The sequence below is a fragment of the Ursus arctos genome, unplaced genomic scaffold, assembly GCF_023065955.2.
Source record: "Ursus arctos isolate Adak ecotype North America unplaced genomic scaffold, UrsArc2.0 scaffold_20, whole genome shotgun sequence".
NCBI lineage: Eukaryota > Metazoa > Chordata > Mammalia > Carnivora > Ursidae > Ursus > Ursus arctos.
This window is the reverse complement of record NW_026622875.1, coordinates 17,653,941-17,679,691: the sequence shown is the minus strand read 5'-3', so window position 1 is coordinate 17,679,691 and position 25,751 is coordinate 17,653,941. Positions and strand designations below refer to the sequence as shown.

The following is a 25,751-nucleotide window of genomic DNA, read 5'->3' as shown; positions in this document are numbered from 1 at the left end:
CTGACTTGAATATGGAAGTGAAATCTAAAGGCGGTAGATAGATTGGGAGAAGAATAAAATGGTCAAGAGATCCCCCAAATGATACACTGTGGTTGTACTGACATGGAGAGAAAGAGTGAGCTGAAACTAGGCAATACAAACTGGAATTTAAGGTTTCAGAAACGCAATATTTATAACGGGCTGGCAAAGTTCTGAGGTACAACTACGGGGAAGGGTTGCTAAAATATATTGCATGTAAATAGGGCTGGAATTGAGGCATCTCAGAGAAACTATATTACTTGCTAAAGGTTTCATTGCCATAAGTGGCTTGAGCAGAGCCTAGAATCCAAAAATGCTGTTAGCTCAAGTAGTACGTACTTGAATTAGACTGAACAGTATCAGTTATGTACATGCAAATCACCCCCAAAAATTTGTTTTCCCAATGTGGCTTGCAACTTCCACCCAAATTGTTTTTCTAACGTGTCCCCCATCCTATTTGGTTATGTCTTCTGGTCATATGTTTATATTAATCTCAGTCTAAGGAAAATATTCTGGAGTCAAAATAATGTCCAAAGTTAAGTTTTATTTTATTTTTTGAAGGGAGAGGGAAAATGTGATAATTTGTTCCTTTAATCCATGATTAAAGCGAATGCAGCACTTTATACCCAGACACTCAATGCTGAAATTTTTGACTAGTGATTTCAAGACAAATCACTCATTTACTCTGATATACTTAAAATATAGATAAAATTAAGTAATACCTATTTTTTATAGCCACGTGACTATAGCTTGCATTTTTTCCTAAGTAAGGGAACTTACTAAACCCATTATCCTATAGCCAGAAAATTCTCAACGCAACTATAATCAGAAGACCAAAATCCATGTTATTTTTCCTTGAACAACTGAATGTCTTTAGGAGAAGTCACCTGAATTGGGGGAGCAGGGATTTTCCCACGTACAGTCTGTAAATAATAAGATTTAGACCGCTGAGTTTTGTTAGGAGTATCATATGATATGATATGTAGAAAATCTCTGTCAACTACAAAACACACCATGGATTCTACACTGATATAATTTTTTCATAGTAATAAGAAGAGAATTGTTATTTAAAGCTTCACGTCCGGGGATGTACTGTATGGTGACTAACATAATATAATAAAAAATCATTATAAAAAAAATAAATAAAATAAAGCTTCACGTCTATAGTTACGTATACCAAAAAAAAGGTTGTTTCATCAATCTTTATAATTTTCTGTGACTAGCATTAAACTTCTCTGCCGGTATCTTACCCACCTCCCGAATTCAGGTAGCGTTTCCCAATGTGCACAATGGGATACTTGTCTGCTAGTCTTTTATCTGGCCACAGAATTCCATCTGCTGCAAACACCACTTTGTGGTTTGACTTTTGGAACTTTTTTAGAACTTCTTCTGGACCACCAGCAAATATGACATTAAAGCTGTTTAATGAAGGGGGAAAAAGAAGTTTTAAAACACACTTGTCAGAATTTAGGCACATAAACCAAGAAACAGTCACTAATAAAGTTAGAATTTAGAATCCAACCTAAGATTAATACGAACTATTTACAGAATACTCCTAACAATTCTCCCTCAAGTTAAATTATATGGATTGTACTAAATTATTCATATTTACATTACATTGGCAAATGAAGTCCAAATAAAGACAACATTTTTAGTACTAGTTTTAGTATCCCCCCAAATCAAAATGCTAAACCAGTGTTGAAAGGTTAAAAAGTCAATAACTCGCTATATAACTTAATAATATAGACATAGTCATTGACAGAAGCTGCCATTATAACTGCCCAATGTTTCAATGTAATTTGTACCCATCCATTATAATTTCTGAGGATTTCATTATCTTCGACGAAGTGTGTTCGACTACTAAATGTCACCTATGTAAATTTATATTTGAACCACTATTTAGCCTAAAACCTTAAAATTAAAGTGCTGAGACAAGTGCATCTTTTTAAAGCTCAATGAATTTGAAAAAAATGTCTGAAAGTTGACACTATAATTTAATGTCTACAGTTTCACTGATTTTTCTAGAGACATTATTGCTCATTGTTCATTCACAGAATGACAATGACTTAACAAAACAGGAAGTGTATAAGCCACTACCTGATATGCTTCCACTCTGCAATAAATTCTTTATTCTCATTACAACTACACATTCTTTTGCATCCTTTTTTTTTTCCACATCAGAGTACCTCAAGACCAAAAGTTTCTAAAGATGATAATTTATTGACCTAACATCCAGGTAGCAAACAATAAGAACAAACTAATGTTCACAAATTCAGCACCAAGTCTTCCTAACAGCCGATCGTCCGGAGGCACTGCTGGGATATGCGAGTGGAGGAGTAAGGAGACTGTTCCACGGGACCTTCCCAGCCAGACTTGCTCTCAAAGAGCTTATTACTATGCCAGGATAGTAGTAATGACTCAGGCAAGGTTTAACAACTTTCTATATATGAATTATTTTATCAAAATAAAACACACTATTGCTCATCTCTATAAAAGTAAAAACCCCATGAAGTTTTAAAAATTCCTTGAGCAAGAGTAGTGTAAGTTTATACCTGTGGCAGAGATGCTAACTGACCCCCACATACATTCCCGAGCCTTTATTTAAATAATGGAATCCCCCTGTGTTAACTGGGCAAATGGCCGTCCTGCTAAAGACTACTACTCTGAAGCTCCATGTGGCCACACGATAGGTGTGACCAGTAGAATGTGAGCAGAGCTTGTGTCTGTAATCTCCAGGTCCTGTAGTTTAAAAAAGAAGTTGCTCACCCTCTGCTCCTTCCCTCTCTTTTTTCCCTTTCATGGTGAACTACACTTTACAAGTAAAAAACACTTGACTCACCATATAGTCCACCTCTGAATCTTAAAGCAAAACTAAGAGAGTTAAATATTACTAATGTCCAACTAAATTTAATAATTACACCCAGCCAATTTTTTTAAAAAGTAAAAATAAGGTTGGGATCAGAAAGATAGACTATTTCTTTTCATTTTATATTGTTTTAGAGGATTTAAATTTTATGATTTGTTTTTTCTTCAGTTACAGAAAATATTACCTCAAAATTAAAATATATTTATATATACATATGTTGGTACATAGCTTTTTCTTTCTTCCAGAATCAATTGGCAAGCTTCTGTTAATACTATTAAGAACATATTCATAAAGAGACTCGGGGCATACAATCTGAAGTCTGCTAGCTGGGTTTCTGTCAGCTCTGCCACATGCTGAGTAACCTTAAACCAATTACTAAAACTATGCTTCTGATTCTTTATGTAGAAACTGGGGGAGGGAAGCACCTATCTCGTCAAGTTACTGAAAAAAATAAAAAATTAAGAACAATACATGGCACATTATAAGCACTCAATGAAGTTAAAAATTAACATTATTGTTACTAGAAGACGCTACAGTAATGGGAGAGGCAGGAGGAAAGCTCACTTTTAAGTTTATACTAATCTGTAGTTTAAAATAATTTTATTTTTATATACACATATGTGTTAAGATAAATTTCAAATCAGAATAAATGTGTTCTGACTAAAACCCCAAACTAGCTTTTCCCTGTTGATTTAAAAAACTGAATTAATCTGACTACACAAAATAATATTTATAAAAATATATCCAGTTCCTCTTTTTCTTATAAACAAGTACAACTTAGCTCCTCAGTATGACCACTTTAAATTTCTGCCTCCTAAGATAACCCTATCTTTTCTAACAGGGGTACTTTCCTGAAGACTACCAGTTGTTGATATATTCTTTTTAATATTAAAGATTAGGAACGAAGACCAGTGTCGTGGGTAATTGAGCCATGAGAGGCAGGGAAATAAATCAAACCTTCTGAGACAGAGACTGCCTTGCAAGTTGCAGAAGAACCCAATACATTGTCTGGAGATGCAAAAAGGGGCTTATTATGTCAAAGACTGAGGCCAACTGATTCAGAAATTTTGCAGGCAGTGTTGTGTCTTTAAAGGTATAAATGCACATTTGGAAAGTGAGTATTTTCTGTCTTTATAACCCTAGTGAAGGATACAGTATCCACACTATATGTCTCAAACTATTAGCAAAAGCTAGTAGCTTGAAAAGGAGGATTTGTAGCAACTTTTACTTTTATGATTTAGTAGTTTATAAGCATGCATTACCTTTATAACAAAAAACAATTATTTTATAGCAAAATGTAAAGGCAAAAATTATGTTCACATAATTCAAGTAAAAATTTGAATAAAAACTTAAGGTTGCTAAAACTTTCCCAACGTATTTTAGTGGCATTGTCATTTCTGTGGTTAAGTACTTTAGAAAAGTTCTCTAAATTGATTTAAAACTTTTCAAAGAGAAGAAAGTTTTTCTACTTAAAATTACTTTGGCCACAACGACCCAAATAATCAATTTTTTTAAAAATGCACAAGGGTCACAAAAATAATTCTCATAGGAATTTGGTCCATTTAAATATGAAGAATAAAATAAAATTTTCCATAGTTAACTCTGGTAAATATTCCTGGGTCCTGCAAAAATCATAAGGTCCCACCTCATGTGGTCATATTGAGTTCTCTAACAGACATGTCAGCGTTCTATCTCCAACAGGTCATTCAAACTTTTACAAGCGTTTGTCCTTCTGTGTTCCCTGTTTCTGTGGCACCATCAACCACCCAGTCACCCAAGTTGAAAATCTTTCTTCCAGCCTTGCCTCCTCCGTTTCTACAGTCTCTCTCATCAAATATTTCACCAAATCCTATTGATTCCATCTACTTAATCTATTTAGCATTCAAATCCTCTTCACTCTTTCTAGAAGTCACTGGACTAGATTAATTCAAAAACCCTACAAGCCCCCACATTACCTATCTCCACCCCACTTCTGGTAAGGACTGTCTAATAAACTCTCCTAAAAACCATTCCAGTCCCTAGACTGGATCAGTGGTTCTCAACTAGGTCGAAAGCAGGACTCTACAAATATTTACTATCTAGCCTTTTACAGAAAATACTTTTGGCTTTGAGGGCAATATGGTCTCCATTGCAAGGACACAATTCTGCTGTTGTGATGCAAAGGCAGCCAGCAGCAATGAACATAGCTGTGTTCCAATAAAACTATTTATAAAAACAAGAAGTAGGCTAGACCATGGTTTACCAATTCCCAACCTTGGAATAAAGTCTAAATTAATCAGCATCACAATAATAACTTTCCATGAAGTAACCTGTTCTGAAACCAGACTGAATTATTTGATCTGTCATCTGTGTTTACTCATAATGTTCCATCTGCTTAGCACATCTTTTCCCAATTGGCTCCACACCATTCACTCTCAAGGCCCATTTTAAATCTCACCTCTTCTAAAAACTTCTAGCGGATCAGCCTACATAGAAAAGATCATTTCCTTCCTTTTAACTCCCATAGCTCTTTTCATTTCCCCTTTTAAGAAACATTTTATTTCTTGGTCTTCATGCTAGGAATGCCTATTTTATACTAGACTGCCTGTTCTCCCTTCATCAGCCAGATCCACATCTTTATTCATCTGTGTATTCCCCTCACCTTGTATTTTGAAGACAGTCAATAAATATTTGTTGAACAAATGAATGAATAAATAAATGAATGAATGAGTCATCTCCAGTCTTAACAAGAAGCAAAAGCTACTGGGAAGCCAGAAAAGAAAGCAACAGAAGTGTTCCCTAATTTTATTTATTTGTTCCTCCCCAAACCAACAATTTCTTCATCATCACTGACACAAACTTAAGCCAAAAGTTATAATCATCCCAACTATTAGCAGCTAGTGTTTAAAAGCTTAAAGTCTAATGAAACCGAAGCACACAAGTAGCAACACACCTGATATTTCTGTCTTTAATCATGTCCTCATCTTACATACGTATCTATATTTCTATAGATAACACCGCAAACCAATACTATGAAACCACTCTCCCCTCCCCCTGAAGAAAAAGCAGTTAAAACTGTCAACAAGGGGACACCTGGCTGGCTCAGTCAGTAGAGCATGCGACTCTTGATCTCAGGGTTATGATTCAAATCCCACATTGGGTGTGGAGCCTACTTAAAAAGAATAAATAAACAAATATTTTTTAAACAACGTTGACGCAGTCGAACTTGCAAAATAAATTACAATAAAATCGTAATATAAAATGATAAATATATTCCTGGGGCGCCTGGGTGGCACAGCGGTTAAGCGTCTGCCTTCGGCTCAGGGCGTGATCCTGGCGTTGTGGGATCGAGCCCCACATCAGGCTCCTCCGCTGTGAGCCTGCTTCTTCCTCTCCCACTCCCCCTGCTTGTGTTCCCTCTCTCGCTGGCTGTCTCTATCTCTGTCGAATAAATAAATAAAATCTTTAAAAAAAATGATAAATATATTCCTGTAAGAATTTTGAAGGAAGGAGTAGGAATTAGCTCTTCAAGGTGGGTACTACTTTAAAACTAAATATTACTGGGAGGCTTTTTCCTCCAAATGGTATAGACTTTCATTTCCTGTACAGAATTCTTACTGAGGCTGGGTAGAGATAGGAGTCAATGAGGACACTGCCACGCTGTAGAGTCATTTTCTCCAGACCTTTTCTGAGTGGCTAGTGCTGGAGTAAGACCTAACAAAGCAGGCAGCCAAGGCGGGAATGGTGGCAAGACGTCAAACTGTGCAAGCCGCTATCTACCTATGAGGCCAAGAGTCACCACCACTGGTTGTTTCTGGGTCAGTCTCCGTATTGGGAAAATAGTCAAAAGGTGCTTAATTAAATGAAAATTTCCCTCTCCTTTGAAATAATAGTTAAGTTTATCTCTGCAACACGAGAACTTTTAAATCTGACCCATATTTAGTATACAGTATTCAGTAAATCAATGAGGGAATCAAAAACAACTTTTAAAAATCCCCCAAATTTGCTATTATTCAACTACAACATGCCAGATACAAGATACACAGAGCTATGGCTAGAAAAACATACCCAGGGGGCAAGATTTCTGTCCCACTCAGACCTCTCTCCCGACTCCAGTTCCAACCACAGGGGCCAGCACCATATTTTACACAACAGATACTTAATACATGTTTACTCAAAAGAACAAACTTCAAGGAGTAGGCAATCTGGTTTGGGAAAAAAATTATATATATACATATATACATTATATATTTGTACACACACATGTATTTGTACACACACACACACACACACACACACATAGAGTCAGGCAAATTCATGCCATACAAGAGTATCATATATCAATCTACAGATAGATAAATAAATAGACAATATATAAACATATATATGTATAAACCCAATGCTTCTTTTGTATACTTCTTTGTATATTTCTTCCTCATTCCAACATACTCACAAATATACTCAGTATTAACAAGAACATTTGAACAATTTAAAAAAAAGCAAAAGTCACTCAATTCCTACATAATTCCTAAACATATTTCAGACTATTCTGGATGAGCCAGAAGGCAGTGCAATATATTTAAGTGACAGCTAATGATTTCAATCTTTCCTTCAAAAAAGGAAAAAATGAAAAAAGCAATACTGAAACTAAGAACTCTGATGTATTTTGGCTTCCTTCATACTAATATAATGAAATGTTGTCCATTGCTAATGACTAGGTTCTTTGTGTCTGCACACTTAAATTGTCATCACTGCCAGGAAAGAGGAGTCCATCAAATAAATCTGCCATAGTTGGTCAAAATTATACCCATCATACTTGAAAAGCTTTGCTTTCAGAAAATTTGTATTCTGTCTCCTATATAATCTATGTAAGACAATATAAAATGCAGGCATACTGGGTACGTAACCTGAACTATGGTATAAAATATTTATTTCATGGAATACAATAGATTGGATCTGGTCATCTATAAAATGAATACATATAATTTATATTTATGACAACAATAAAATCATAAAAATATTTTTATAAGCAATTACCAAAATGATCCAATAAAACATAATCTTTGACAGTTTTCTAAAAGTAAATGATTCTAAAGAGATTATGCTAACATGCAAATTTTTTTAACATCCAAGCTTTTTTGAAGACATATCTTTCAAATTAGGTCTGTTCAGTTTTATTTGCAAAATTAGTATAATATGAGAATTCCTTGAATGTGGGATCTATGTTTATCATTTTTTTTTTGTAGTGTTAAGTTTAATGCCTAGATCACAGTTTGTGCTCAAGACATGTGTACTAAGTGTAAAGTGAAAAATCTGTCCACTAATCTCACTTTCTCAGCAAAATAATATTTAGTTAGGAGTCAAAAAAAGAAACATTGGCCTACATCTGGAAGATCAGAAGCCTCATTTTCACGGCTTCTGATAATTAAAATTCATTTTCCTAATGAATATTTCTTCTATGAAAATATCTACCCAAGAATTTTGGTAGATAGAGACACCTCAGTTCATTTAGAACTTTGAGATTTAGAAAATTTGGATGCTTTCCTGCCTTTATAACTCATTTATTTCTCTAAATGAATGAAGAAAATCAACCTTTAAAAACAGTTACAGGGAGCCTGGGTGGTATGGTTGGTTAAGTGCTGACTCTTGTTTTTGGCTCAGGGTTGTGGGATTGAGCCCCACACTGGGCTCCACACTCAGCGGGGATTCTGCTTGGGGCTGTCTCTCCCTCTATTCCTCCCCTAACCATTCTCTAAAACAAATAAGTAAACCTTTAAAAACAGCTTCAAAACATCCACCATATTTCTCTTCTTGTAAGATCTATTTCTTGCTCTTTTAATGCAAGTTTCTTTTACCTAATATTTATTGATAACTTGCTACTTACCCAGACAATATTTAAATCAGGTACATCCCCCAGCTTCACTGTCTAGAAATAAGGACAATTAGAATCCAACATTATAAGCAAATGGAAGTAGCAATATATAAGTGGTAAACATATATATTAACAGAAAAGATTTGTATGGGGGCGCCTGGATAGCGCAGTCGTTAAGCGGCTGCCTTTGACTCAGGGCGTGATCCCGGCGTTTCGGGATCGAGTCCCACATCGGGCTCCTCCGCTGGGAGCCTGCTTCTTCCTCTCCTACTCCCCCTGCTGTGTTCCCTCTCTCTCTGGCTGTCTCTCTGTCACAGAAATAAATAAAATCTTTAAAAAAAAAAAAAAGAAAAGAAAAGATTTGTATGACTAAGATTATCCCTGTGTTTTTCAACCAGTGTTACTTATCTTTGATCAATGTCCCAGACCGGAGCCAACTAGAAAACTACTATAATAATGGCTTTACTTTATATTCATTTTAATTCTATATCAACTTTTGTATTGTAACATTGACTACCAGTTTTTTTAAGTTCAGTCTTCCTTACTGCTCAGATAGCAAGAGCTTATAAACCAAAAAGTCAATTCCTTTATCTTACCTCAAAGTCATATAGTTAATCATATTTAAACAAATACTTAAATGAACTGAGGAGTCTCTGTCTACCAAAATCCTTGGGTAGATATTTTCATAGAAGAAATATTCCCTTTTGGTGAGGCCAATAACCACCACCAAATATGTCTTTTAAATATTTCATATATCGGGAGTCTTTCAAAATGTAGCACACCTGCATTCTGATTAATGGCATTATATTCAACATCACCAAAAAAGTAGAAATTTCTGCTCAGTCCAAATTCAATCTCAAATAATTATACCAACTTTATTTCTAATTACTTTTCTTCTAAAGAATTTTCTGAAGTCTCAAAGAAAAAGAATAAAAGAAATAACTAACGTTTTTATTAAACATTAATCTAATACCCAAAAAAAGTATTCCACCACATGCTTATTTTGGGGTCTGGACTCTGCTGGTTTAAAATTTACTGTCTAGTACAGAACAAGCTTGTGGAGATATTCAATTTATATCTAATTTACTCATAATAAAACACTTTCTGTTACATATTGGCCTATACATTATTCTAAAAAAAAGAAAAAAACACCTTGTTTACTATATACTAATAATTAGATCCAACCATCTGTCTTCAATGTAACTAAAGTAAAAGAAATACATAGTTTACAAGGTAATTCTAAAAGTAATGCCATGTTCCTTGTAATAAAACTCAAAGTGCTCAGTTACTTTGATTAAGGTGAATTGTAAAATCATTATGGAATAATTTTTCTCCTTAAGGGATTATGCAGCTACCAAGTTATAGTATTTGTCCTCAAAATCTTTATGAGCCAATTCCAAAAGAACTCACACTCCTCCATTACAAGCCATCAAATTCATTATAATTATTGGTAGTTGCTCTAATCAAGGAGAGATGGTCAGCTATACAAAACATCTAAATTATATTCACATACACACACACACACACATATACACACTACAGTATGAAATAACTTGAAAAAAGTTTGTGGTACTTTCTCACATGAAGAGCTTCAGTTTTCATTTTAAGAACCCAAACCCTTGCCAAATATTTGTTTATATCTAAATTAAATATGATAAATCATACCCTAGAGAGTACATTTACAAACATCTAGTCTCTAATTTTTAATGTTCATCCAAAAGACAGTTTAGAATATATATTCCCATTGAAGCAACGTTACAAAATTGCTTCCAAATTAATTCACAAAAACCTACCTAAATGAGTACAAGGGATTATTTGGAAGTACTAGAAATGTTCTAAAGGGCACCTGGATGGCTCAGTTGGTTAAGCATCAGCTCTTGATTTTGGCTCAGGTCATAATCTCAGAGTTGTGAGATCAAGCCCTGCACTGGGCTCTGTGCTGGATACGGAGCCTGCTTAAGATTCTCTGTCTCAGGGCGCCTGGGTGGCTCAGTTGGTTAAGAGTCTGCCTTCAGCTCAGGTCACAATCTCGGTGTCCTGGAAGTGAGCCCTGTATTAGGCTCCGTGCTCAGTGGGGAGCCTGCTTCTCCCTCTCCCTCTGCTGCTCCCCCTGCTTGTGCTCTTTCACTCTCTCTCTCTCTCTCTCGAATAAATAAATAAAATCTTTTAGACTTTTATTTAGAGACACAGCCAGCGAGAGAGGGAACACAAGCAGGGGGAGTAGGAGAGGAAGAAGCAGGCTCCCAGTGGAGGAGCCCAATGTGGGGCTCGATCCCAGGACTCTGGGATCACGCCCGGAGCCAAAGGCAGACACCTAATGACTGAGCCACCCAGGCGCCCCAATAAATAAAATCTTAAATTAAAAAAAAAAGACTCTCTTTTCCTCTCCCTCTGCCCCTTCTCCCTCTCAAATAAATAAGTCCTACTGTTGTCTTTTTTGTCAAGCTGGATCTTAAGATATAATCTAAATAAACAGAGCAGTTTTTAGATATCTCAAAGTGTCCATTTTCTTAAGAGAAACAACTGGCGTCTTATTAAATCAGTTTCTCCCAAGGCTAAATCTTAGATTGGGGGGTGGGGTGGGAGGAGGTGGAATGGGGCAGGAGAGTAAAGGTAGAGGTTAAGAGTTTCTTCTGAAAACACGAAAGGAGGTTTGGGTGTCTAAAACCATTACTGGCACATATGTGGTAACTTTCACAAAGAGAATTTGCCTCAAAGTCAAAATCAAAATGTACATGTGGCAAGTTCAAGCTGACCAAAATGGTTGTTTGACATCCACGGTAATTTTAAACCAAAACATACTCAATACTTAATCTGAACTTTTTTTCCAAGGATAAAAAATATATAATAATAGATTCTGCAGAAAAATTCCTGGTACATAAGCTGACAACAGTTATCCCACATTTCATGTTGCAAGAACAGGTTAGCTATAAGCAGAACTTTCTTTCCTGGGAGACATTAGGGAAATTCTAAAGAAGCAAGTATACAGACCCTCTCAACGTTTATGGTTAATGGCACTAGGACTTCATTATGCCTATTTTCTTTTCAAAGTTTATGCCTTTCTTATTTATATATCTGCATAAAAAGCCTTACTCTTACTTTTATCTGCAGTAATTATGGTTTTGGATTTTCAAACTGAGGGAGAGATATAAATAAACTTTCCTAAGTTACAGTGGAAAATGCATGGGGATTTGAAATGAGCAATCAATGACAAAAAATAAAAATAAAAAGACAGAAAAAAGTGGAAGAAAGAAGGTAGCAATCACTAATGACTCATGACCACTTGACATTATAAAAACCTGTAGAAAGAAGGTAAAGAAGGACAGTGGACACTTGAAATTAAGTAGAAGGAAAGTAAAACAATATACAAAAAGATATTCATACATTGGAAAGGCTTTTCTTTTTTAAAAATAGGCTTTCTCACTTATAACTTTTCATGATCTGTTTCCTTCTGCTTGATGAGGATACACTGAGTTACTCTCCTCAACAGAAAAGCTCAACATGATCTTTCTTCCACCTCAAGTTAGGATTTTAAAACATGAATTTCGGGGCGCCTGGGTGGCATAGCGGTTAAGCGTCTGCCTTCGGCTCAGGGCGTGGTCCCGGCGTTATGGGATCGAGCCCCACATCAGGCTCCTCTGCTGGGAGCCTGCTTCTTCCTCTCCCACTCCCCCTGCTTGTGTTCCCTGTCTCGCTGGCTGTCTCTATCTCTGTCAAATAAATAAATAAAATCTTTAAAAAAAAAAAAAATAAAAAAATAAAACATGAATTTCATAAAAATGCTAGCTCATACCATGTTTTCTCATTGTTGCCTACAGTAACTCATCAGATTCAATCCATTACATAATTATGTCAGACCATGGTTGTATAATTATGAGTAAAATCTAGTTTTTAAAATAATAATGCCTTGTGAATAAAATAATTTAATATATAATCTGCAAACATTAATTTTGACACTTTTCACAAATAATTTAATATAAACTTAAGAATCCATAGATTATTTCTCTTACCATTCAGTAAACAAAATAACCAAATCCTCTTGATTGGCATAATGTTCCATGACTTCTTTCATTAATCTCACTTTCTGGCCCCCTCCAATACTATTAATTCCATCACCACCTCTCCACTCTTCTCCTTGACCAAGGACCTATAAATGAAATCAACATTTATCACTGGGAAAAACTCAAGTTATGACAGTATCATAAAAGCTAGAAGTCATCAGCAACTTATTGTATAGTATGACATAGAATCCACTCTTTAAACATTTCACCAAATCACTAAACCACAATGCTACAGAAAAAACATTTGATGTGTAAGTCAGGTCATGATTCTTCAATGTTATCCACCCCACAAAATGCCATTCCAAGTTTACCATTTCAAAAACAGACTCTAATTAAGGAGATCAAGGGGTCTGGGGGGCACAGACAATATTTCTCATATCTTATTTCTATTTGTTCAGATAAAATGAAAAAGAAAATACAGAAACTTTCCATAACACTTTTCAATCTGGCAGGAAATCTATGCGATGAACACTGAAAGCTCAGTAACTCCTGGACAGAGCCCTTTGGTGATTTTCCTACTGAACCAAATGGGTTGTTCAAGGAAAGACAGAGGGCATTAGGTCAAATGTCACCTTCTTTACCTTATAAATCTTACATCACCCTCAAAAGCTTAATAATAATTTATCAATGCAAGAAATTGCCTAAGCACAATTAATCAAAGCTAAACTTGTAGCTATTCTCCTCCCTGTTTGCCTTAGGCTCAGCAGTTGCCTCCCACATTGGAAGTGCTTGGTAACACTGGACTGTTCCATAGTTCGGTGATTGTAAATAATGCTGCTATAAACATAGAGGAGCATGTATCCCTTGAATTAGTGCTTTTGCATTTTGGGGGTAAAAATCCAATAGTGCAATTACTGGGTCATAGGGTAGTTCTGGTTTTAACTTTTTGAGGAACCTCCATACTGTTTTCCACAGCAGTCGCACCAGTTTGCATTCCCATTAATAATGCAAGAGGGTTCCTTTTTCTCCACATCTTTGCCAACACTTCCTGTTCCTTGTGTTTTTGATTTTTGCCATTCTGAGAGGTGTGATGTGATACCTCATTGTAGTTTTGATTTGCATTTCCCTGATAATGAGTGATGTTGAGCATCTTTTCATGTGTCTCTTGGCCATTTGCATGCCTTCTTCAGAGAAATGTCTGTTCATGTCTTCTGCCTATTTTTTAAATTGGATTATTTGGTTTTGGGTATTGAGTTGTATCAGTTCTTTATATATTTGGCATATCAACCCTTTACCGGATATATCATTTGCAAATATCTTCTCCCCCTCAGTAGGTTGCCTTTTAGTTTTGTTGCTTCTTAGAAAATGAATACTATTAGCTCCAACATCACTAAACACTTAACTAAATATAAACCTGGCTGGCAAAGCCCATGGAGCTCCTATCCTCAGATCTCCAGTTATCACTTTATCACCACCTCTATTGCAGGTTGGGGATAAATGCTACCAAGAAAACTCAAAACGGATGTGGATCTGGATTCATATCGGGGCTAGTCTAGGAGAATTATTAGTCTAGTAGAATTATTAGTTTTTGCCCTAAAAACTGGACTCCTCTGGCCCTGTGATTTGTTACACTTCCACTCCAAAACCATTCTGGATTTCTCCAATATTACAGTAATACCAGACCCAGCCACATCCAAGAGCCTACTCTGTGCAGGGCACCATGCTAAGCTCTATTCTCTATTTTCTTTCCACTCCATCAGTGTGTCAAACTTTAGTATGCATCAGAATCACATAGAGGGTCTGTTAAAACACGGACTGCATTGGGATGCCTGGGTGGCACAGTCTGTTAGGTGTCTGACTCTTGGTTTCAGCTCAGGTCATGATCTCAGGGTCATGGGATTGAGCCCCTCATCAGGTTCTGCTTGAGATTCTCCCTGTGCTCCTCCCACTTGTGCTCTCTCTCTACCTCTCTCAAATAAATTTAAAAAAATATATAGGGTCCTACTGTGTCAGGCAGGGTCCTATTGCCAGAGTTTGTTATTTAGTAGGACGGATGTCAGGCTTGAGAATCTCCTTTCTAACAATTCCCCAGATGATGCTGATGCTGGTGGTCTGGGGTCCACACTTTAAGAACTATTGCATTTCATAATTGGGAAGACAGCAAGAGTCACTCAAATGGTCTGGGTCCAAGACCAGACATTTCATAGCTATATACCCTGTGGCAAGATTTCCTTAACTAGAAACAAAGTAATATCTAACATATATGGTTTCAACAGCATACAATAATATATAAAGTTCTGAACAGCTTCACATATAAGGAACACCCCACACTCTCCCCAGTCCAAACTCTAAAGATCCCCCCTTACTGGATGTCAGCATTATTCAGTATTATTTTACCCTGATTTCTCTGTTACTCCCATATGCCTCCCATCAGTACATACTACTATATTTTTCCTCTATCCTAACAAACTTCTAACATATTTCTCATTTATCTTGCATTAAACATCTGGTTGTTAACACTAGATCTCTTTTCCAGCAGAGCTTAGCCTCCTCAATAGCTGTTCTATATTAACATCTGTATCTAGTCCCCCAGGGGTTATGTAAGTGAATACTACCTTCTTTCTACATTACATACTAGAAGAGCTCAGTTTTTCCCTAAGCAAAACAATCTTCCCCCCCTCTTTTTTTTAAGTTTTTTCTTGTTCATTTGGTTGGTTTTGGGGTTTTTGGGGGGGAAGGGGTTTGTAAATGTGTTCAGTTTGTTTGTTGGTTTGTTTGTTTATTTTCCTACTTGGGATACATCTCCATCCACCTCTTATTTGTGGAAAAGACTTGGTTGACAGATCCTCATTTCTATTAAAAAAATAAATAACTAAATAAAAAAAAGCAGGCCTTTTACACTCAGTTTACCAGTTCTACCAAAGTCTCCAGGTTTCCTCTGATCATTTATCAATGAGATATTCCCCTGGAGGTCAGTCTTCTAAAAAACCTTTTTATACTCATAACATTCCCAAATTCCTCTAAAACAAACAACAGGAAGAGCAACTCTCAATAACGGGACAGAAAAGGTACTCTCCTCACCATCATGTTTCCAATTCTCTGTAAACAAAGAAACAGACTATGACAGATACACCCATTACAGAAAAAAATTATTCAAAGTAAGTGAAAAACATTACTGTCAAATCTGTTATGCTGTGCTCGTATATGACCCCCAAAAGAAACATAAATATATATAAATCGATTTTTCTGTTGTTTTATAGAACGTGTTTATACAAAGCATTAGCAAATATGAAGAAATTATTGTCTAAGAGGCAGAGTATTAAAAGGTCAAAATGTACCCTTGAAACAATCAACTATATATATAAACTCAGTAACTATGTAACCAAATTTCAACTTCCTTGTGTGGATTGCAGATTGTGGTGGTGGTATTGTCATTGTTATGAAAAACTGTAGTTTAGTCAGATATTCTAACATCTCCATGAATTAAAAGATATACTGTACCTTCACAGTATAATTGAAGTATTTGGCAGACTGCATAAATCGATGGAATCCATCACTTTCCTTTGTTGCTACAGTTATGACTAATAATTTATCTGCAAAGACAGAAGGGACCAACATAAGATGGTTTACCAAGAGGATAAATGCTCCCACTTTACAACCCACAACAGTGATTAGAGTCCTCACGAAACCTACCCGCCAACCTCCTGTTAATTTTTGTAATGAAGTGTTAAAAGCCACAGCAACATTTATATCACCGTCAGTGCTTCATTTTTTTAACAAATAAAGGAACCAAAATCAGCACGGCTCTAGTAAATACAGTTTTTTTAGTCACCATTTTATAATGGATGATTATTTTCTATCCAACATAAAACCACTACTTAGTAGAAGGAGGTAGATTTAAGGAATCATCTCAAAATATCCGTAGAAGCTATTGACGAGAATCTTTGTCAGGAAAAGGCATGTTGGAAAATGCATAAAGGAAACAAGGACATTAGCAGATATCAAAAGGGCTGGGACATTTCTTTTAACCATAGGACATAGAAGGACTCGTGGACTAAAAAAGCAAAAGTTAACATCTTTTCAACATTCTAGGTACTGAGCTGTATTGTTTGATTCTCACTTGCCTGTTACAATAACAAAAAAATCCACAAATTCATAAATGTCTGCTAAGCAATAAGCAATTATTGGAAATAGCGTTAATGTATTATAGAATTTGATTAGAAATAATTTACATAAATCAATGTAATTTTCCATCAAAGTTTTAAAATAAACAAAACAATAAAATATATAGGTGCAACACACAAGAAGAAATAACAGATTCAAACATTTATTAGTCAACCAAAAAAGGAAAAACATTTCCATAGAGATAAATATCAACATTCTTTGTTGTTGTTGTTGTTGTTTCTGGAAAAAGGTATATCTCACATAATTTTCACCATAATGAGAAATAAATATTCAAGGAAAAATAAGTTATTTCATAAAGTTGTCAGGCCCCAAATCAATATATTTTAAGAGTACTTTTTCAATTAACTATTCTTTTTTAAAAAACAAAATTTCATTTGTAAAGTTTCAAACAAGGCTTGACTGACTGAGAAAATGTGACATATTACCATTCACAATAAATTCTGAAAGAGAATACTAAATTTTTTATAAATATTTTATACATAAATCATAAGAATTATCTACAAGCTTAGATTTTGATTAGATGGATTTCGACACTTACTACTTTCAGTATAAAATTAACAGCAAGGATTTCAACATCCTTAATAGGAAAAGTAATGTTGGCCAGACCACTGAGTAGACAGAAACGTTACCTAATCCAGTGACTCACAAAATTAGAAACGTGTAGTCTGACTATGTCTGGCAATCTTATGCCAAATAAGGACCCCTGTTGTTCTACTATTGTTGCTAATTAAAACAAAACAAAACAAAACAAAACAAACAAATAATGAATTAGCAATTTTGTTAAAGAAAGGTATGTTTAATAGCATTACATATAAACATCTGTTTCCTCTTACCTGTTATTCAGTATCACTACTATGATGAGAAATAAATCTTACTCAATTGGGGGCAATAAAAGAAGAAAGTGTTGACATGTACCGCTCATAAGTTTTCACCAATCAATTCAAGAGTCTAACTTGGTCATCATTTATGAAGTATCCTTGTCAAAACTTTAACCTAAATTTGATACATACTTGATTTCACAATTGACCTAAAGAATCAGCGGCAAAAAGGAAAAAGAATGGAAGGGACACTGATATAGTATATTAACAGAATTAAGATACAATTCAACCAAGTGTAAACCATGGAGTTTAGTTGGTTCCTGATTTGAAAAACTAACTGCAGAAAGGTATTTTTGAGAAAATTATGGAAAATCGAACACTAATTGGATACTTGTGGATATAGGAAATTACTGTTAAGTTTTTATTGTGATAATGGCATCGATTTTTTAGAGTCCTTATAATTTAGAGACACATATTTATGTATTTACCCAATGAAATAATATACAGTATTTACAGCTTCTTTTAAAACTGTCTGAGGTTGAGAGGAGGCAGTGAAGGAGGAGGCTAGAGATTAAACAAGACTGGCCATAAGTGATGACTGTTAAAACTGGATTTCTTTTGTATATGTTTGGAAAATCCTACAATTAAAAGATAACTCAACTCTATGCACAATCCCCAATCTTCCAATCAGGAAAATTACACAAACATATTCAATATAAAACTTTTAACAGTCTAAATAAGTAAAAAAGAAGGATGAAATAGCAGAAACATTCTAACCAAAAAAACCTGTAATTTAAACACCTACCATTAGTACTTCACTCAATCCACCCACCACAACCAAAATGATAATGTGAGATGATGGAGGAAGGAAATGGGCTTGAATAAGAGGTACCTATCAACCATTACCAAAACCAATCTATAATGGTGTCAAAGAAAAGGCAAATGGAAGCTTAACTGTGACCAAATGTAACCTCTATTGCCACTGTCTGGCCTTATTATAAAATAGATTAATAGTTTGTATGAGCAAGAAACATGTAATTCCTCTATAAAGTGTGGTAGATTAGAACCACCATTTATCAATAAAAATTCACACCATGGCAAAAAACAAACAAAAACTTTTGTAATCATCTTTACAGTCTCCCCAAATGCTTATCAATAGTAAGATTTAATAAATCCTAAAGTGGCTAAATATATAGCTCTCTGTAAAAATTCAGATGAATATCAGAATTTCTCAAAAAACCAAGAAGTCAATTTATCTAGAAAGGCCAAAAATATGCTATATTTTTTCTTACTAATACAGTTCTGGGGGCAGGAGAAATGTATTGTTAAAGAGGCATTCTTCTTTCTCCAAATAGTTGTTGCAATAAGAGCAGAATTTATCAATATTTAGTGCTGACCTAATTTCTTTTCAAAAGCAAACCATGGGTTTAAAATAGAAAGTTTTGTGTTGATATACCGTCTCCAAATGCTAAAGCAGCACATAAAATTCATCTGAAATTCATTGTCTTAATGACAGTCATCACATTAAGTAACTCAGCATTAGCCCAGCTGCCTTTGATCTTACGGTGGAAGGATAAATTTATCTTTCCAAGAAACTTTCTCCACACAGTCACACCAGTCTTCAATTTTAAATTTGCAGATATCAAGAAAAAAATTTCTAAAACAGGAACTATGAGTATACTATTCTCACTCTGCAACTAACACATTTTATGACCAGATATGTCCTTTATCTATAAAGATCAGTGACTCTCAACTTTCTACTGAAGGAACATATCCTACCTTCTTAGTAATAGTTAGCATAGTGCAGGGGCTAGCGAACTGTCACTGTAAAAGACCAAAAAGTAAATATCTTAGGCTTTGTGGACCACATATAATCTCTGTCATGATTCTTCTTTATATTTTTAATTTTCTGGCTGTCTTTACAAAACGGTAGGTCAGATTTGGCCTAAGAGTCATAGTTTGCCACTGGGGTTGGCCAAATGAATATGAAGACAAATACTTGGGATCAAATCCCAGCTCTACCATTTATTTGTTAGAAATTGGTCAGCTACGTGTGTCACTGTCTATGTCTCATCTATAATATATGTGTAGTAGCACCTGCCTGATAGGTTTGTTGTGAAAATTAAATTAGTTAATATATGCAAAGTGGCTGACACACTATAAAGTCTACATATATCTACATAGATAGTATCTTCTTATTTCTACTCAACAAATGCATGGATAAGGTAGGCTATAGTTGTGCAAATCTCAGCAGGTTATAACTCTATCTCTTTCTCTACCAGAGTTACACACACTCAAGAATCTGATATCTCTTCCAACTCTCAAGATTTTATGATGCTAGTAATGATTGAAACACACACATACAAACCCAACCTATGTAAAAACAGTTCATCTTGAAGATATTTATTCAAATAATTTAGCAAGAAAATGCAGATATGCCTTCTCAAATGTTTACATTTCTCTCCATCTCCAAGCAAGCCATAACACTAACTCCAATTATGGTCATCACTAGCCCAGGCTTCAGCAATAGTCTCCTAAACCCACTTAACCCACTCCAATCATAGCTCTACAAAGCAGCCAGTGTGATCTTTTCAAAACATGTAGATCTCCCATTATGTTGTTCCACTGCTAAACACCCTTAAATAACTTTCCATTGCTCTTAGGATGGTGCCCAAGCTCTATCACCTAAATGTGGTCCTTGACAGTGGTCCTCTCCACTGTCATCCATTACTGCTCCCTCCTTTCTTCTCTCTGCTCCAACTGCCCTGGCTTTTTTTGACTCTCCAACAACACCTGCTCCTTCCCATCCAAAGAGAAGAGCCTATACAACATCGTTATCTAATTCCCCTCCTGACCTCTTGATGCAGTCACTGCCTATTGAAATTTCAGATTCTTAAAATAAGCCACTTCCTTAGGGAGACTGTCCCTGACTACCTCTCCTTCAGGGCACTTACCATAAATTGTATATTAATAGTCACAATTATTATTTGAGATTAAAGTCTCTCCCCCCAGCTAGACTATAAATGTCTTACGGGATATCTTTTTCTCAACAGTACACCTTTGAGGTATATCAGTATTTAGCATACAGTAGACTCTTAAACACTTGTTCAATGAGTAGATTCAGGGACAAGTACGCTATGCTTCAAGTGAATGTGTATATAAAATAGTTTATTCTCAACAAAATCCCTATGTCATTAGTTTTATTATCTCCAACTCAGAAATGAAGAAAGTTAAGGTTTAAATAAGTTAAACAATTTTATTAAAATCACCCAACATATTACTAGCAAAGCCAGGAACAGAACTTCAGTTATTTTTCGAAGTCCATTTCTTTCCAACATTTCACGTGGACTTACTTGCTAGTGAGAAGTTAAGAGACTAGACACAAACTTTGAGCTTAACTACATGTGTAGAAAAGAGAGAACATAGCAAGCCTGAAACTTCTATCCTTAGAAAGACCTGCGTGCACGGTTGGTCCTTGGTTGCCATCTGGAAAATTGGATTTGGGGAGGGTTCCCACCATTCCTAATAAGAATGGTTCATTGTGCCTGAAATGTAGAAACAATGTACTTATGCTGAACAGCTGCTTTCCTTCTAGGAGCTTGGAATTTTGTTACAGAGATTGCCTATATGACCAGCCCCCACTAAAAACCTTGGGCACTGAGTCTTTAATGAGTTTTCCTAATAAATAACATTTCACATGTGTTGTCACAGTTAGTTGCTAGGGGAATTAAGCAAATCCTGTGTGACTCCACTGGGAAAGGACTGTTGGAAGCTGCATCTGATTTCCCTGGATTGGCTCATGTGCCTTTTCCCTTTGCTGATTTTGCTTAATATCCTTTCAACATAATAAATCACAACAATAAGTATGACTTATATGCTAAATCCTCTTAGTCCTCCTAATGAATGCCTGAATCTGGGGATGGATGGCCTTGAGGATGCCAAATCCAACATGCTTCTAGTTACAAGCAGAAAGTCTTCATCTAAAAAAATTATGGGCCTAATTAGTTATGTGTCTGATAAAGCGCTAGGTATTAGGTTCAGGGCTCAAAGGTCACACTAGAGAGATTTAAAGACTCCAGACTCCAGAGAATTATTTGGAACATAGGGCAATCACACTCTGCTCCTCTGCTGAGAGTCATTTTATTTTATTATTTCTTTTAAAGATTTATTTATTTGACAGAGCTAGAGAGGGCACAGGTGGGGGTGGGGAGGCGGGCAGAGGGAGAGGGAGAATCAGGCTCCCTGCTGCTGACTGAGCAGGGAGCCCAGTGTGGGTCTCAGTTCAAGGACCCTGGGGTCATGACCTGAGCCAAAGGCAGAGCTTTAACCCCCTGAGACACCCAGATGCCCCAGAGTCATTTTATTTTAATGTAAATTATGACTCATGAATAATGTAGCAAAGTCCACTTCTTTTACAGAGGAGGAAACCAAGATCTAAAGAGAAAACAACACATGTCCAGGATCCTGCAACTCAGTGGTAACCAATCTAGGACTAGAACTCAAGACTCTCAATTACTAAAAACATGGTTTTCCTAGGTCCTACTGAATAATTTTGTTGCTTTCTTAAGTACTGAGTCACCCAAACACTATGACAATTAAACCAAAGCCACAGTGTGTAGGTAGCAAGAAAACAAATTGTATTTTGTGGAATTGTGGAAAAAAATTCAAAACAAAGATTCCTCAAGAACAACTAATGTCAAAAATGTCAACAAAGAAAAAAACCTAAAAAGGATATGTCAAAGACATCAAAGGATTCCTTAGGATTTTTGTAGGAAAGTGGGGAGAAAAGGGAACACTTAAAAAAAATAAAAATAAAAATAAACTTTCAACCACTAATGCTACGTAGGGAACAGCTTTCAGATGGATGCCCGAGCTTCCACAGCCCACTCCGGACAATGCACAGATATACAGCAAATCAGAAGATGTGCCGTGAGGTAGTAGGAGGAAGGGTAGTATGTAGGGTGACCAATCACCCCAGTCTGCCCAGGACTACAGAGGTTCCCAAAGCACAGAAATTTCAGTTTTAAAACTTGGAAAGTCCTGGGGTGACTGGGTAGCTCAGTATGTTAAGCGTCTGCTTTCAGCTCAAGTCATGATCCCAGCGTCCTGGGAATAGAGCCCCACCTCTGGCTCTCTGCTCAGCAGGGAGCCTGCTTCTCCCTTTGACTGCCATCCCCCCTGCTTATGCTCTCTCTCTCTCTCCTGCCAAATAAATAAATAAAATCTTTTCTTAAAAAACCCACACAATTAAAAAAAAAAAAAAAAAAAACTTGGAACGTCCTGAGCAAATCAGGACAATTTGATCCCTTTAGCAGTATGTGCAATGGGATTAGAGAAGGTGAATATTGCCAGTTATGTATAAAAGACTGAATGACAAATGGTCCAGGAGCCAAATGGTAGGAGGGCATTAAGTTAAGGATAAACACTTCTAGAACCAGAAGTTCAACCAACACCAGATATCAAGTAAAGCAGAACCAGATTAAGACCACCTGAGGCCTTAGGCACCTAAAAGGTCAAAGTGGACAAAGACCACTCCTCTCCCTCATAAGTATTTCAAACCATCATATGCATTTTTAACTTTTTTTTTCAAATAAGAAATTGTACATACACTAAAATTAATATCACCTTTTTAAAAAAGGTTTTCTGATTTTCTTTTTGCGGGCCCATGTTTCCTGATGGTATGTATATACCCATGTTTAGTTTATTAACTAACCTAGTAGTGAATGAAAGACAAATTTCAAGACACAGTCAAAAGAGATATTTAATATTATGCCCAAGAATTCCTAGCAGCTAGTTGCTTTTGCAGTGCTATGAAAGGTTAAAGGCATTTAAGAATAGCATTCAAAGAGATAATTATATTGCAAAAAACATCAAAGTTAGTGTATCTGTAGTCAGTAAAACTTGGATAACTATTAGGATAACATTGGAATTTTAGAGTGAGGTGAAATTTTTAATATAAAAATTGTGGGCCCCTCTATAACCATACTAATCATAGCAACCATTGATTGAGAAAATTATGAAAAACCTTGATATAAATATACATATTCAATAAACTTAAATAAATTTATATTTAAACAAATTTATATTCACCTAATCACAAAAGTATTCATATACTTTAGAAAAACATTAATATGAACAATATAATCTATTCAAACTGTGTAAAAAAAAAAAAGAACAAACTTTATTCAGAACTCCAGTTCAATAACTCTCTTTGGTAATAACCCCACCATCCTTCACAATAACTATCCATGACCTAAATTTTAAGAACTCAGCCTAAAGGTGATAGATAAGAAGAAAATTAAAGGAGACCACTCCTCTACACCCATCTCCATCCCCTTCCAGAAACATGAAGATAAAAATGCAAGGACCCGATGCAGCCAAAAACTGTACACTGAGTTCCAACAAATTGTTTCTGGAGTTTAGAAGGGGAAACTAAAGTTTAAACACCAAGAATGATCACAGTAAGGGGGGCTTCAATCAGGGTAAGTAAAACATGACTTAAAAAAATAAAAGAATAAAAAGTTCCCTAAAAGCTTTACCCAAACATAAACTCAAGAATGAGCCAATATGTGAGACAACTGGCCAAAACAAACAAAAAAGCTATCTTGACAAGAGAGGTGATGATCCCTCTGTAATCAGTGCAGCCCATGCACGGAAAATTATGAGATATTTGGCATGCTACACTGAGGAAAATTTTGACAAACATAGAGTTTGACCAGCATGATTAAAGTTCTGACAATTATTTCATATAGTGAATAGTTGAGGGATTGAGAATTTTTCTACCTGAAAAAAAGATTCAACACCTCCCTACCTCATCACATTTGAGAAGAAAAAAATAGTGTTCCTCTATCTTATTTTAAAGAAGATAACTGGCTGGGGAAGAGTTAATGGAGAGAAGGCAGATTTTATATCAATATTGTCTTAGTCCATTCAGGCTGGTATAACAAAATACCATAGATTCGGTAGCCTATGAACAACAGAAATTCATTTCTCACGGTTCTAGAGGCTGAAAGTCCAGGATTACCCCACGAGCACGGTGACAGCACACTTCCTAGTTCACAGCCAGCATCTTCTCCCTGTGTCCTCACACGGTGAAAGGGGCCGAGGTCTCTTTGGAGGCTCTTTTATAAAAGCACTAACCATATTCATGAGGTCTCTATCTTCGTGACTTAAGCACCTTCCAAAGACCCCACCTTCTAATACCATCACCTTTGGGAACTAAGTTTTTGACATATGAATATGGGGTGGGGGGACACAAACACTCAGACCATAGCAAATACAAAGTATGATTAAAAGTATCCAGGATGAATGGACTGTCTTGGTAGAGCAGTGTTTCCCATCGTTATAAACATTAATACAAAGAGGATAGGTCCATTTTCCAGGATTTATGACTTCGAGGGCACACTTGATCCATTTAAAATATGAAATTTGTACCTTGGTTATAATTTTAATGTCAAACGGAAAAGGCGTTGCCCCCTTCACAGACAGAACAGATTTTAATATGTAGAATTCCAAGGGTTCAAAGGTTACAGCAACCTCCAAAATAGAAAGATGTACCAATAATGAGAACCTCCGTTGAGTGGGCTGGGGTAACCCATCTGCTAGCCAAATGCTTTAGCAGAGACTATAAAGTGCCTGCCAAAAATCTGGTCCCAAGGTTATGTAGTTTGTTCAAACAAATTTGATTTATTGCTGTTTATTCCGTATTTTACACAGGCACTAAAAATTTTCCCAGACTCATAAGCAAAGGGCATTAATAGTAAAGTTAACAATCAGTACAAAACAGCAGAGGCTGAGATAACATATTCCTGCTAATTCAACTATAAATGAAAAGAAGAGTTGTCGTCGGGCAGAGGCCAACTTGAGATGGACTTGTGGCTAAGCAAGCCACGCTCTGAAAGAAAGCTGTAAGGATGAAGTGTCTGTACCAAAATGGCCTTACTCCTCCATCATGGAAAAACAAAAATCATTATGAAGTCTGCCTACCCTAAAGGAATAAAAATAAATGAATG

The 25,751-nt window shown here is 35.9% G+C and overlaps 1 protein-coding gene across 1 annotated transcript in view; it reads right to left on the bottom strand.

The window, feature by feature from the left end:
- PLOD2 (procollagen-lysine,2-oxoglutarate 5-dioxygenase 2) overlaps window positions 1–25,751 on the bottom strand; it is a 94,459-nt gene that overhangs the window by 35,919 nt on the left and 32,789 nt on the right. Inside the window, exons 2-4 of the mRNA XM_026497210.4 lie at window positions 16,238–16,329; window positions 12,746–12,882; window positions 1,273–1,436 (exon numbers count right to left, since the gene is read on the bottom strand). Coding sequence (XP_026352995.2) covers window positions 1,273–1,436; window positions 12,746–12,882; window positions 16,238–16,329 — 393 coding nt within the window. The remainder of the gene's footprint in view (window positions 1–1,272; window positions 1,437–12,745; window positions 12,883–16,237; window positions 16,330–25,751) is intronic.